This window comes from Podarcis tiliguerta (assembly GCF_965153285.1).
Source record: "Podarcis tiliguerta genome assembly, chromosome: 4".
Lineage (NCBI taxonomy): Eukaryota > Metazoa > Chordata > Lepidosauria > Squamata > Lacertidae > Podarcis > Podarcis tiliguerta.
In genome coordinates this window covers 1700305-1715003 of record NC_139537.1, presented here as the reverse complement: position 1 = coordinate 1715003, position 14699 = coordinate 1700305, and the positions used below count along the sequence as shown (strand labels likewise).

At 47.0% G+C, this 14699-nt stretch overlaps 2 protein-coding genes across 2 annotated transcripts in view; both read right to left on the bottom strand.

Moving 5' to 3' along the window:
- LOC310675529 (uncharacterized protein) overlaps positions 1-14699 on the bottom strand; it is a 36479-nt gene that overhangs the window by 13579 nt on the left and 8201 nt on the right. The window lies entirely within an intron of this gene.
- Positions 10773-14699, bottom strand: part of LOC310675527 (uncharacterized protein) — a 36157-nt gene continuing 32230 nt past the window's right edge. The window contains exon 6 of the mRNA XM_083436305.1: positions 10773-12816. Coding sequence (XP_083292431.1) covers positions 11477-12816 — 1340 coding nt within the window. The 3' untranslated portion in view covers positions 10773-11476. The remainder of the gene's footprint in view (positions 12817-14699) is intronic.

Below are 14699 nucleotides of genomic sequence, written 5' to 3'. Positions count from 1 at the left end.
AGGAGCCTCATTTCAGAGGGCGTTTCATTCATTTTACACCATTATTTCAGCTTTGAGGTCGTACATGATCCCGTTAGTCTTTGTCAGTATTTTCATCCCTTAAAAAGCAGAGACATCACCTTGCCAACAACGGTCCGTATAATAAAAGCTATGGTTTTCCCAGTAGTGATGTATGGAAGTGAGAGCTGGACCCTCAAGAAGGCTGATCTCCGAAGAATTGATGCTTTTGAATTATGGTGCTGGAGGAGACTCTTGAGAGTCCCATGGACTGCAAGAAGATCAAACCTCCCCATTCTGAAGGAAATCAGCCCTGAGTGCTCACTGGAAGGACAGATCCTGAAGCTGAGGCTCCAAGACTTTGGCCACCTCATGAGAAGAGAAGACTCCCTGGAAAAGACTCTGCTGTTGGGAAAGATGGAGGGCACAAGGAGAAGGGGACGACAGAGGACGAGATGGTGGAACAGTGTTCTCGAAGCTACCAGCATGAGTTTGACCAAACTGCAGGAGGCAGTGGAAGACAGGAGTGCCTGGTGTGCTCTGGTCCATGGGGTCACAAAGAGGCGGACACGACTAAACAACAATAACATGCAACAAAACCTCCATTGTTTCGCTTCCATTACTCTGCTGCATTTGAGGTGCTCACAGTAGCAAATGTGAGTCCGCTGCACCAGGGCATGTTCCAGAGGAATGCTGTGCTCTGCTGTTCCTGCATTCCTGTGATCGAAGGGTCAGAGAAGGTGCTCCTGACACTCAGCCCATGCAGGAGCTGAAGACGTGGGCTTTAAAGGATATACAGACAGTGTTGGCAAAAACTTTATTAATAGGAGATTACAGGACTGTGACAGGGCACCCCCCCCCCCCCATGATCCTTTTACATCAGCAGGAAGCAAGGAACCTCATCCTAGAATTCAGGAGTGGGAGGGATAGAAGGGGATCCCAGGGTCATCTAGTCCAACCCCCAGCAATGCAGGAATCTCAGCGAAAGCATCCATGGCAGATGCCCGTCCAATCTCTACTGAGAAACCTCCAAGGAAGGAGAGTCCACCGCCTCCCAAGGGAGACCTTTCCCCTGCCCAACTGCTCTTAGATGTCCCTCAAGGCAGCCGGTCCTGAGTTCTAGCCCTGCTGAAACAATGGCACTGGCCACCAAGGAGGAACCAAGCGAAGTTCAAAATAAATAAATCCCATTTTCATCATAAATGAGTAATACTTTCTGATGCATGCTTTTATGCTAATACAGTGGTACCTCTAGTTACGAACTTAATTCATTCCTGAGGTTTGTTCTTAACCTGAAACTGTTCTAAGTGCAGGGCATATATATATATATATATATGCAGGTTTTGGTGTCCTCGGGTGTCTTCCCGTGTAAAAGTTGGGGTGTCTAGGCGACGTTTCGACGAGGTCTCACTCGTCATCTTCAGGCTGGTGCTTTCGGCTTCTTGTTACTGGAACAGAGCAGGATCTCAGTGTTTGAGTTCCTATAAATACTGTTGAGGAGGTGTGGTGTATAGCCTCCAATGTTCTGGGCAGAGAGGAGGTTCCCAGGCTAGTGTGCCTTTTCTTCTTTTGTTCCTTAATTACTTGAGGGATATCTTGAGTGATTTCTTGAGTGATTTCCTGAATCCCACTTAGGTGGGTCATTAGGTGTGGATTAGTTGCTAAAGCCTTCGTGTCTTGAACTCTTGAACTTTGTGAAGAGTTTTTCTGAGAAGATGGCTGTACTGCACTTGGTTGTGCTCTGGCTTGGCTTCGTGTATAGGGGCGAGCTGTGGTTTTGTGGCCTGTGCCAGCCAGATCTGTGTAGGGATTGCAGGGGGGTGCAGCATCCGGAGGTGCCACCCTGGTTTGGCTACTGGATGGTGTCTGTAATTTATCTGTGGAGAGGGTCTGGGTTTGGGTCTGGTGTGGTTGATTGGTGATGGCGTTCTGTGTGCCTCTGGATCTGGTGTCAGATTTTGTGGGGAGGGCTAATTTCCAGATGTCTGGCAAGCGGGATGTGTCGTCACGCTTGTTCATGTTGTGAGGGTGTTTCTCTATCTCGATGGCTTCCATGATTATTCTCTTGTGGTGATGTTCCATGTTAAAGAGCAATTTGGAATCTGCAAAATTAATTTCGTGTCCTGTTTCTTTCATGTGTTGGAAAAGAGAGGAAGTTTTTTCTTCTTTTTTGACGGCATTCTTGTGTTCTGCGATCCGTGCATTTATTCGTCTGTTTGTTTGTCCAATGTACGTGGCTGGGCAGACTTTGCAGGGTATTTCATAGACCCCTTGGTTTTCCAACTGAATTTTATCCTTGGGGTTTCTGAGGATATTGGCTATTTTTTGGTTGGTGCAAAAGGCTGTTTTGATATTGTGTTTATGGAGGATTTTGCTAATTTTATCTGTAGTGCCCTTGATATAAGGAAGGAGGGCTATGCCATTGTTTTCTTCTGTGTCTTGGTTTTTGGGGGGTGTTTCTTTTTGGATTAGCTTCGTAACCCTGTTTTGCTGGTATCCATTGGCAATTAACACATTTGAGAGATTCTGTAACTCAGTTGTCAAGTGGTCTTCGTCAGCCAGGCGTTTGGTTCTGGAGATGAGAGTCTTGGCTACGGAGTTTATTTGTGCAGGGTGGTGGTGTGATTGTGCATGTAAGTAGCGGTTGGTGTGTGTTTTTTTCCACACACCAACCGCTACTTACATGCACAATCACACCACCACCCTGCACAAATAAACTCCGTAGCCAAGACTCTCATCTCCAGAACCAAACGCCTGGCTGACGAAGACCACTTGACAACTGAGTTACAGAATCTCTCAAATGTGTTAATTGCCAATGGATACCAGCAAAACAGGGTTACGAAGCTAATCCAAAAAGAAACACCCCCCAAAAACCAAGACACAGAAGAAAACAATGGCATAGCCCTCCTTCCTTATATCAAGGGCACTACAGATAAAATTAGCAAAATCCTCCATAAACACAATATCAAAACAGCCTTTTGCACCAACCAAAAAATAGCCAATATCCTCAGAAACCCCAAGGATAAAATTCAGTTGGAAAACCAAGGGGTCTATGAAATACCCTGCAAAGTCTGCCCAGCCACGTACATTGGACAAACAAACAGACGAATAAATGCACGGATCGCAGAACACAAGAATGCCGTCAAAAAAGAAGAAAAAACTTCCTCTCTTTTCCAACACATGAAAGAAACAGGACACGAAATTAATTTTGCAGATTCCAAATTGCTCTTTAACATGGAACATCACCACAAGAGAATAATCATGGAAGCCATCGAGATAGAGAAACACCCTCACAACATGAACAAGCGTGACGACACATCCCGCTTGCCAGACATCTGGAAATTAGCCCTCCCCACAAAATCTGACACCAGATCCAGAGGCACACAGAACGCCATCACCAATCAACCACACCAGACCCAAACCCAGACCCTCTCCACAGATAAATTACAGACACCATCCAGTAGCCAAACCAGGGTGGCACCTCCGGATGCTGCACCCCCCTGCAATCCCTACACAGATCTGGCTGGCACAGGCCACAAAACCACAGCTCGCCCCTATACACGAAGCCAAGCCAGAGCACAACCAAGTGCAGTACAGCCATCTTCTCAGAAAAACTCTTCACAAAGTTCAAGAGTTCAAGACACGAAGGCTTTAGCAACTAATCCACACCTAATGACCCACCTAAGTGGGATTCAGGAAATCACTCAAGAAATCACTCAAGATATCCCTCAAGTAATTAAGGAACAAAAGAAGAAAAGGCACACTAGCCTGGGAACCTCCTCTCTGCCCAGAACATTGGAGGCTATACACCACACCTCCTCAACAGTATTTATAGGAACTCAAACACTGAGATCCTGCTCTGTTCCAGTAACAAGAAGCCGAAAGCACCAGCCTGAAGATGACGAGTGAGACCTCGTCGAAACGTCGCCTAGACACCCCAACTTTTACACGGGAAGACACCCGAGGACACCAAAACCTGCATTCCTGTACCCGTGAAAATCTACGAAAGCATATATATATATATATATATATATATACACACACACACACATATATGTTTATGTGTGTGTCTTTTATTTACAGCATAACACAACCCCCACATACACAAATCCACCCTTATTAAACATGAACATAATATACAATACAAACAACCAAATAAAAGACTTTCTTTATTCTGTGTCTGGCCTCCTTATTTACTTCTTATAAACTGTTTCCTTTATGAATAATTATTAAGATTTTTCTAATTATAACTTAAATATCCACAAAGTCTCCTGCAGACATTAATCAAAACAAGTCCAGGTATGTATTTTAGGGCACTGTTTTCTGAAGCATTTCCCCCATGTTTTGGAAACTCTTGTCTAGTGTGATCTTTAATTACCTCTATTAATCTAGCCAGTTCAATATACTCTAAGATTTTGTTTTGCCACTTCTTCTTTGTTGGCACAGTTTCTTTTTTCCAGTTTTGGGCAATTAGGATCCTTGCCGCTCCTGTGGCATAGAGGAGTGTTTTCTGATCTTCTCTTGCTATACCTGCGTCTGTTATCCCTAGTAGAAAAGCGTCTGTATTTTTCATAAAGTTATATTTAAACATTTTTTTAAGCTCGTCATACACTGTGTTCCAAAAGCTTTTGATTTTTTCACAGGTCCACCAAACATCTATAAGTGTCCCTCCTGTTTTACCACACCTCCAGAACAGATTTCTTTTTGTCTTATACAAGCACATCAAAGTGCAAGCAGATAAATAGGTACCGCTCCGGCGGGAAGATAAACGGCGTTTCCGTGCGCTGCTCTGGTTCACCAGAAGAGGCTTAGTCATGATGGCCACATGACCCGGAAGCTGTACGCTGGCTCTCTTGGCCAATAAAGCAAGATGAGCGCCGCAACCCCAGAGTCGGTCACGACTGGACCTAATGGTCAGGGGTCCCTTTATCTTTACCTTAAGAAAGTATTACTTCGTGGAAAGCATGGCCTCCATGGGGCTGTCCCTGAATAAGTTTGGTCAAACTCATAGTCGCGAGCATGCCTTAGACCTGGTGTTCACCTCTATGGATATTGCTCATCTGACACTAAGTAAAAGTGAAACAAAAGAAGTGCTATGGTCGGATCACTTCCTGGTGCAACTGGACTTCTCCACGACCCTTCCCCTCTGCAGGGAGGTGGGATCAATTAGGATGGTCCACCCCCCCCCTTAATGGCTCCAAATGGTTTCCAGAGAGTGGTAGGGGATGTTTTATCCCACGTTGATGGCCTTTCAGCTCATTCCCTGATGGCCCGCTGGAATGTAGAGTTAACTAGGGGTATTGACTGTCTGGCTCCAAAGCGCCCTCTCTGATTGGATGGAGCCCGGACAACCCATGGTTTTCCCCAGGTCTGAGGGCGATGAAACAATTGCTGAGACTGAAATGCCTTGGTTGCGCTGGTTGATGATCTCTGGTGAGCTAGGGACAAAGGTGAGAGCTGTTTCCTAGTTCTGCTGGATCTTTGATACCATGGACCATGCAGTGGCGGAGCTTCATGCTCTGGCACGGCGGGGGGGGGGGGGAGAGCAGGCAGGGACCAGGCTGGGGCGTGTCCCGGGGGTGGGGCATGACACAGGCAGGGGCATGGCACGTGTCCTGGGGGTGGGGCACGCTGCCCACAGGGGTGTGATGCACATCCTGGAGGCATGATGTTCAGTGTGGGCGGGGGGGGGGGGGGGCGGGCAGCCGAAATGGCACCCCACTGGGATTGTACTGCCGGGGGTGGTGCACTCCCCCCACACTCCTCTTCCTTCGTCAGTCGGACCACAACATCCTTCTGGACTGGCTAGAGGAGCTGGAAGCTGGGGGCATTGTTATATAGTGGTTCCTCTCTTTCCTCCTGGGCTATGTCCAGAAAGTGGGGGGGGGGGGGTTGAGTGTTCAGACCCCTGGTTTCTCACTTATGGGGTGCCCAGGGGTTCTGTCCTCTCCCCCATGTTTTTTAACATCTGGGAAGCTGCTGGGAGAGATCATAAGGGGGTTTGGGCTCGGTGTCCATCTGTATGTGGATGATACTCAGCTCTACCTCTCTTTTAAATCAGAACCAGTAAAGGCGGTGAAGGTCCTGTGTGAGTGCCTGGAAGCGGTTGGAGGATGGATGGCAGCTAATGAATTGAGGTTGAATCCTGACAAGACAGAAGTACTGTTCTTGGGGGACAGGGCATGGGCAGGTGTGGGGGACTCCCTGGTCCTGAATGGGGCAACTGTACCGCTGAAGGACTAGGTGCACAGCCTGGGAGTCATTTTGGACTCACAGCTGTCCATGGAGGAGCAGGTCAATTCTGTGTCCAGGGCAGCTGTCTACCAGCTCCATCTAGCACACAGGCTGAGACCCTACCTGCCCCCAGACGGTCTCACCAAAGCGGTGCATGCTCTAGTTATCTCCTGCTTGGACTACTGCAACATGCTCTACATGGGTTAGAAAAGCAACCAGGAGACCGTAGGCCCTCTCTGCCCCCGTGTCCACACAGGTCAGTTTCATCAGAGCCATGAACTCACAGTACGTGTGCAAGATGACGTTGCCTCTGCAATACGGGAGCCATTTCAGGAGGAAAGGGTGTGGGCTCAGGAGGATGGCCCCCCCGTAGCACACTGGTCAGTCCCATCTTGGCAACCACGTCATTGGTCAGGCTCTTCTTTCTTGAAGGGCCCCACAGACCTCATGGGACAGCTGAGAAGATTCCTTTGTTGCTTTTTTCATAGATCAGCAACAGAGGTTGCATTTCCTTATTTACAGGAGGGCTGTTGCTAAAGCACATAACATGCCCTTCACGCTTAGTTATGTATTAGTAATACAGGCACAAATTTGTGTGTGTGTGTGTGTGTGTGTGTGTGTGTATTTGCAAACTACGCCTGTCTCTGAGCAGTGAGACTCCTTGGGCCCCAGGCCCATCTTCGGTTTCCTTTGAATGAAGGTCAGGGTACACTGTGCTGTCTTTATGATATCTAGTTTTATTTACTCACATGTTCAACCCGAGTGGAGGATGGAGGGGCTCACAGCATGGACACCCCCAGCACGTCTTGCTTCTCCCCCAAAGCGGCTTAGTCATGCTGGCCACATGACCCGGAAGCTGTACGCCGGCTCCCTCGGTCAATAAAGCGAGATGAGCGCTGCAACCCCAGAGTCATCCGCGACTGGACCTAACGGTCAGGGGTCCATTCACCTTCACCTTGGCTCCGGCGCAGAGCAAGCCAGTGTCTGTGTCTCCAGCTTCCAGCTCAGCTCATGCACAACTTGCTCTGGCTCTTTCCCTCCTATAGGTGAGATGGGGGGTGGCGGCGATGTCATTTCCTGGGTTGCCCCATCCCTTTGCTGCAGCTCTTGCAACCCAGCTCATTCTTTGGGGATGCTGAGGAGCACACTCAACTGGCCAGCAAAGGTCACTGTCTTACCAAGAAACTTGTCTGAACAGTTCACAAAAGTCCCCCATTAGATTCTGACCCTCCCTGGGTACAGGATCCCCAGTAATAGGAGAGGCACAGAAATGGCTCCTCTTTCTTTAAGGGCCCTTGTACGCAAATGCCTTTGGCACTACTGTGAGAGTGAGGCTTTGAAAACTGAAAATGTTAAGAACCTGCGGTGGGTTTCTGGCAACGGGTTGAGCCGGATTAAGACCTTTAGAGTCCCAAAGCATTTAAAATATGTTGCTGCCTCCATATATATTGATATATTCAAAGCATATACAATAATAAACCATAAAATAAAATTTTAGTATTTGAAATAGAATGAAACTGTCAGGCTTGCAGGTGGTTGCTCACAAGTAAACAGCCAGGACTCCGACCTGCTTTTTACAGGTTTTACTTAGTGCAAACTATGTACAGTGCAGAAACCCAAAGTTCATGTCTGTCTCAGTAACTTGCAGATTCCGGGAGTGGCTTCTTCCTGTCTCCCCCCCCCCCAGTATAAGAACTTAGACACCCCAAATCTCCGCCTCCTTTCCTTATGTTTGACCCCCTTTCAAAAACTAGGCGACAGAAGCGGCATGCCCAGAGCACGAAGGGCTGGCAGAGAGAGAAAGGAGGCCCCAGGTGCTCTGGGTTCAAGAGCTACAGCCATGCCAGGACCCAGAGAGCCTGGCTCCCTCATTCATGCAGTCAAGCAGTGTATAAATTTCATGAAACAAATGAAATAAACAGGGAGAGGGGAGAGCTTTGGGTCATTATTAACATGGATGGGAACTTATTCTCATAATGTTTAATTGGTTGGTGAAATTGGAAGCCACAAGATGCAGCAAGGACTACAGGCTTGCCAGTTTGGAACGGGGGTCACATCTCTTCACAGGAGGAGGAGGAGGAGAGTATCTCTGGTTATAATCAGAGCTAGCTGTCTAGAGCTTCCAGCTAGAGAGGCAGTCTAGCATGGAAGGCACCTGCGGGAGGACAGGCCACAGGAGTGGGCTGTTGCTGGTGGGCTTCCTGGAGACATCTGCTTGGCCTTGGCTCTGGGCGGAAGCCCCTTCTCCAGCTATGCCATGTTGTTGTTTAGTCGTTCAGTCGTGTCCGACTCTTCGTGACCCCCTGGACCAGAGCACGCCAGGTACTCGTCTTCCACTGCCACCCGCAGTTTGGTCAGACTCATGTTTGTAGCTTCGAGAACACTGTCTAACCATCTCGTCCTCTGTCGTCCCCTTCTCCTTGTGCCCTCCATCTTTCCCAACATCAGGGTCTTTTCCAGGGAGTCTTCTCTTCTCATGAGGTGGCCAAAGTATTGGAGCCTCAGCTTCAGGATCTGTCCTTCCAGTGAGCACTCAGGGCTGATTTCCTTAAGAATGGATGTGTTTGATCTTCTTGCAGTCCATGGGACTCTCAAGAGTCTCCTCCAGCACCATAATTCAAAAGCGTCAATTCTTCGGCGATCAGCCTTCTTTATGGTCCAGCTCTCACTTCCATACATCGGCTATGCCATATCCCTTGCTATATCCAACGCTCCAGCCCAAAGGAAAGAGAAGCATTGCCAGCCGTTCAAGGGCTGCTCTGCCTAATCTTCTTAGGACAGCCCTGCCCTTCCTGGAGCGGGAGGAGACCCCTAGGAGGGACCTCCAAGTCTCAAGGGCTCCCAGAAGAGGAACACAACCTGAGGGAGGTGGTGCAGACTTCCTTGGAGCCAGAGAGACCCCCAGGAAGGGGGAGAAGGGGGAGCTGGCGTTGGGCAGCTGGGGAGATGCAAGATGGAGCCAGGCAGAGGTGTAGCGGTTGGAGGGCTGGACTAGGAGGACCTGGGAGAGCAGGGTTCGAACCCCCACTCAGCCATGGAGCTCCCTGGTGGACCTTGGGCCAGCCTAGCCTACTTTGCAGGGCTGCTGGGAAGATAAAAATTGGTGGCAGGGAGAACCATGAAGGCCACTTTGAGCTCCTGGGAGGAAAGTGGGCTACGAATGTCATAATAAATGATGAGAGAAGAGAGAAAAGGGGAAGGCAGGGGAAGATTGTGGAGGAGCTGAGCTCTCTGGAGAAGACTGACCGGATCTTCAGTATCTATCATTGATAGGTGTTCTGTGGTGTTATGCAGCCATGACCTGTGAAATATAACGTCTAGCACACCAGCTGCGCCTCAGCTCTGCTCCAGACGTGTTCCAATCAGCTGTGTGTGCTCTGTGTGGAGGAATCTCAGGCATGCAGAAAAACACTCAGCATGCAGCTTCTTCCTAATCTATGAAGCTTTATTTACAGCGGCATAATAAATCAGCAGTCCAGGAGAGTGAGCAGACATTGCTGTCTCTCCGTTGGCAGCAAAAACGAAAGTAACTCATCTCACATCTCACATAACAAAGCATAGAACCCAATATGTGACACCCCCCCAGGGACAGGGCATCACTCCATGACCCTGTAAGCTCTGGTTCTCCTAACATGTTCATCACGAAGCCCATTCAAAATGATGAATCTGGCTTTGCTGTTCTTTTCTTTCTAATCTTGGCTAAATCACCCTCACTTGTGCCTGTAGGCTGAGGGCTTCTTACTGAATGCAAACAAACAAACTTAATTAATTAATTAATTACCTTTCTACCTGATTCGGAGTTTAGAATATGTATTTGGGAGCATTCCAGTGCAGTCTCCTTATAAACATGAATATATATAAAAATGTGAAGAAGTGACAATATATGTTTCTGACATCAGGCAATACAACATGCACAAACCTAAATAAGAATAAGAAGAAGAAGAAGAAGAGTTTGGATTTGATATTCCGCCTTTCACTCCCTTTACGGAGTCTCAAAGCAGCTAACATTCTCCTTTCCCTTCCTCCCCCACAACAAACACTCTGTGAGGTGAGTGGGGCTGAGAGACTTCAAAGAAGTGTGACTAGCCCAAGGTCACCCAGCAGCTGCAGCTGCAGGTGGAGGAGCGGGAAAGCGAAACCGGTTCCCCAGGTTACGAGTCTACAGCTCTTAACCACTACACCACACTGGCTCTCCAATAATAATAAATCCTCTCCTGCCTTCCTGAACATTCCCACACTGACTGTGCTGGAGAACATAGCCATCCTCTTCGCCATCAAGACAGAGCCCAGTCTCCACCAGTCCATGGACCTCTTCCTCTCCAGGCTGGCCACAAAGGACCTGGTCATCAGCACCTCCACCTTGCCCAAGATACTGGTCATCCCCGTTTGGTGTTGTCTGCAGATGTGATGAGCAGCCCCTCAGTTCCTTCATCCAAGTCATTTATAAAGACATTGAACAACAACGGGCCCAGGACAGAACCCTGCAGCACCCCTCTTGTCACTTTTCCCCAGGATGAGGAGGACCCATGAAGGAGTCCTCTTTGGGTTTGGTCCGTCAAATCCACCTAACAGTTAGCTCATTCACCCCACATTTTACCAGCTTCCTTGCAAAAATATCACGGGGAACTTCGTCAAAAGCCTTACTGAAATCAAGATGCACTATTTCCACAGCAGGGCCCTGATCAATTAAGTTTGTAACTCCATCCAAAAAAAAGGGGAGGAGAGATTTCTCTGGCTTGACTTGTTTTTGAGAAAGCCATGCTTTCATCCTGTATGCTTATATTGTGATATCCTCAGATGAAGGGCACATAAATTTTAAAAATGATAATAAATAAGGATATGAACAAACTATAAAATGTGCGAAGGAAGGCAATTCATGTATTTATTTAATTTGTATACCACCCAACCCAGTGGTGCCAACTTGAATAAAATATTGGTGGGCACCAGGTAAGGCCTGTCTTGACAATCACATGATGCATGCACACAATTGGAAGGGCAATGCCTATCAACTGGGGGGGTGGCCCCCTCAAATATCTTATTGGGGGGCAAAGACCCCTAGGCCTCTAAGAGAAGGCTCCTATTCTCTACACCCACAGGTCTCAGGACGGTTACAACATAAAAACACAATATAAAAATACAAAATCCACATCTGTAACCCCCCTCCTCACCACATTTTAAAAGGGAATTAGATGTTAATCAGCCAAAGGCCTCGTTAAACAGATATGTTTTTGCCTGGCACCTAAAGCTATATGATGGGTTTTTTTCCAAACTTTGTATGAATTCTTTGATGGGAAGTGAGTTGGGAGCCCTGGCTGAAGCTCTTTCCACATTCCACACACTTATAGGGGGTCTCCCCTGTATGAATTCTTTGATGAGAAGTGAGAGAGGAGCTCGTACTGAAACTCTTTCCACATTCCACGCACTGATAGGGTCTCTCTCTTGTATGAATTTTATGATGGGAAGTGAGAGAGGAGCTCTGATTGAAGCTCTTTCCACATTCCCCACACTGATAGGGTTTCTCCCCTGTATGAATTCTTTGATGGGAAGTGAGATGGCCACTCTGACTAAAGCTCTTTCCACATTCCACACACTGATAGGGTTTCTCCCCTGTATGAATTCTCTGATGGAATGTGAGTTTGCTGCTCCGACTGAAGCTTTTTCCACATTCCACACACTTATAGGGGGTCTCCCCTGTATGAATTCTTTGATGAGAAGTGAGAGAGGAGCTCGTACTGAAACTCTTTCCACATTCCACACACTGATAGGGTTTCTCCCCTGTATGAATTCTCTGATGGGAAGTGAGATCAGAGCTCGTACTGAAGCTTCTTCCACATTCCATACACTGATAAGGTTTCTCCCCTGTATGAATTCTCTGATGCCTAGTGAGAGCGCAGCTCTTCCTGAAGCTCTTTCCACATTCCACACACTGATAGGGTTTCTCCCCTGTATGAATTCTTTGATGGGAAGTGAGATTGCCACTCTGACTAAAGCTCTTTCCACATTCCACACACTGATAGGGTTTCTCCCCTGTATGAATTCTCTGATGGAATGTGAGTTTGCTGCTCCGACTGAAGCTTTTTCCACATTCCACACACTTATAGGGGGTCTCCCCTGTATGAATTCTTTGATGAGAAGTGAGAGAGGAGCTCGTACTGAAACTCTTTCCACATTCCACACACTGATAGGGTTTCTCCCCTGTATGAATTCTCTGATGGGAAGTGAGATCAGAGCTCGTACTGAAGCTCTTTCCACATTCCACACACTGATAGGGTTTCTCCCCTGTATGAATTCTTTCATGGGAAGTGAGATTGCCACTCTGACTAAAGCTCTTTCCACATTCCACACACTGATAGGGTTTCTCCCCTGTATGAATTCTCTGATGGGAAGTGAGAGAGGAGCTCGTACTGAAACTCTTTCCACATTCCATGCACTGATAGTGTTTCTTTCCAATGAGAGTTTGCTGATGGGAAGTGGAATGGGAGCTCTGACTGCAGCTCTCTCCACACTCCAAATTTTTACATGGCTTCTCCTGCCTGGGGATTTTATCATGGTCACCTTTGTTCTTGATTTCCAATTCATTACAATCTGCAATGGAGACAAAAAGGGATTAGAGCCTCAGGAACAAATGGAGACGAACTGAAGGGAGTTGGGTGTATGATCATTATCTTTGTTGTTTGTCATTTACCAATATATTTATTATTAGATTTTTATGGATTATTGAATTTTGCTTTGTTTGATATACAGTAGTGGCCCAAATTGTGGAAGCCATTTGGAAAAAAAGTGTATTTCAGAGGTTTGTTGGCTCAAAAAACCACTTATCTTGGAGTTATTTCATAAAATTGTATATCAATGGAAAGATAATTTAATCAAGAACGTAATGCAATAAAATTTGTTCACTTCGCTGTATTCTATGAAAAGTTTTAGCCAAATAATAATTTTCATTGGTTTTTGCAGTTATTTTAAACGTAACATTCAACTTATATATAACATAGAAAGCATTTGGCTACATTAGCCTGAAATTTTCCTCTTCCTCAACTAATGGTTTCCCCACTTATTATCCTATATTTCATTTTGGGATTATAATTATTACCTTTAAATCCTAATCATAAACCAACGATTTGTAAATTATACTTTGCAATAATTGATAAAATTCACCTTACAAAACTTCTTGTAACTCTACTCGTGAAGTTAGTTTTTGTAGTGGCTTGGGTCTCCCCCAGAGAAGTGAGACAACTCCGGCAGAAATTATTTCATATTTATTGCTCAAACTCATTAATCACTGCAGAGCTCAATCTTCGGCGTCTTCCCCCAAGTTTGATGTTGAGTCTGAGCTCTGCCCCTTCCTTCAACGACAAGCCCCCACGGTCTCTTCCGCTCTTTTTCACACCTCTCATGAACTTTCATAGCTCGACGAGATTTGGCAGAGATCATTTCCTTTCACTCTGTGTCTGTTTCACTCTCAGTGCTCTGCAACTTTCTTCTCTGCGTTCTGTCCCCCTCCTCTGCGTGTACAAAGGTTGAATTACTAGGGCTAATTGCTTCCTCCCCTTCTCAGGAATTCTCACTGTTTTTCCACTGTTCCAGTCTCTGTCTTGCCTGTCAAAGAATTCTGTTCTCTGACATCACCCCCTCCTCTAAGCCCCCTTCCTCCTCCTCTTCGGCCTTGCTGCCTGCCACAAAGGACTCTCTCGGTTCTGGTTCCCACCCTGTATCACTCTCCTCAGCTTCTTAGCTAAGATCAATTTCCTCCCTCCACCCTCTAGGCTTGGGCTTGTGGGGGGTACCTACAGTGGAACTGCCTCTGCAATTCTTTTGTGAGTAAATCCTGGCTCTGTACCCAAGAGTTTTCCTGAGGTCCATAACCTTTCCAATGACACTAAATACTGCAACTTTCTTCTACACAGCCTTGACTTTATAATCTGTTGGATCACAAATTCCTCCTGGTCTTTTACCATAATGGCGGGAGGGGGTGCCTGCCTAGGTTCCTGGTAGTGGTGTGCAGGTACATACAGTGACAGGAGAGCCCTATGGAAAACAGGATATATCTTCATCGAGGCTGGGAGTATAAGTTTGAATGACACTGGGTTTATCTGTTCTACCACTTCAAAGGGCCCCAACCGCCTTGCCTCCAACTTCCTGCACCTCCCTTTCATTGGCAAGTCCTTTGTTGACAACCACACCTTATCCCCCACTTTGATCTCCTCCCCTGTTGTCTACACCCGTCCACATCTTTTCTGTACGAGGCCTCAGCCCCGTCCAGTTTTTCCTTCAGTAGTTCTTGTAAAGCCTGCATCTCCCCCACAAACTGCTCGGCCGCTGGCACTGACAAGGTGCTCCATGGATCTGGAAATGCTCTGGGATGTTTTCCATAGTTGGCTACAAACAGTGTTTGTTGGGTCGACGCATGCACCACATTGTTATATACACTTCTACTTCCAAAAGCTGCATCAGCTTCCTCCAAAATTGTG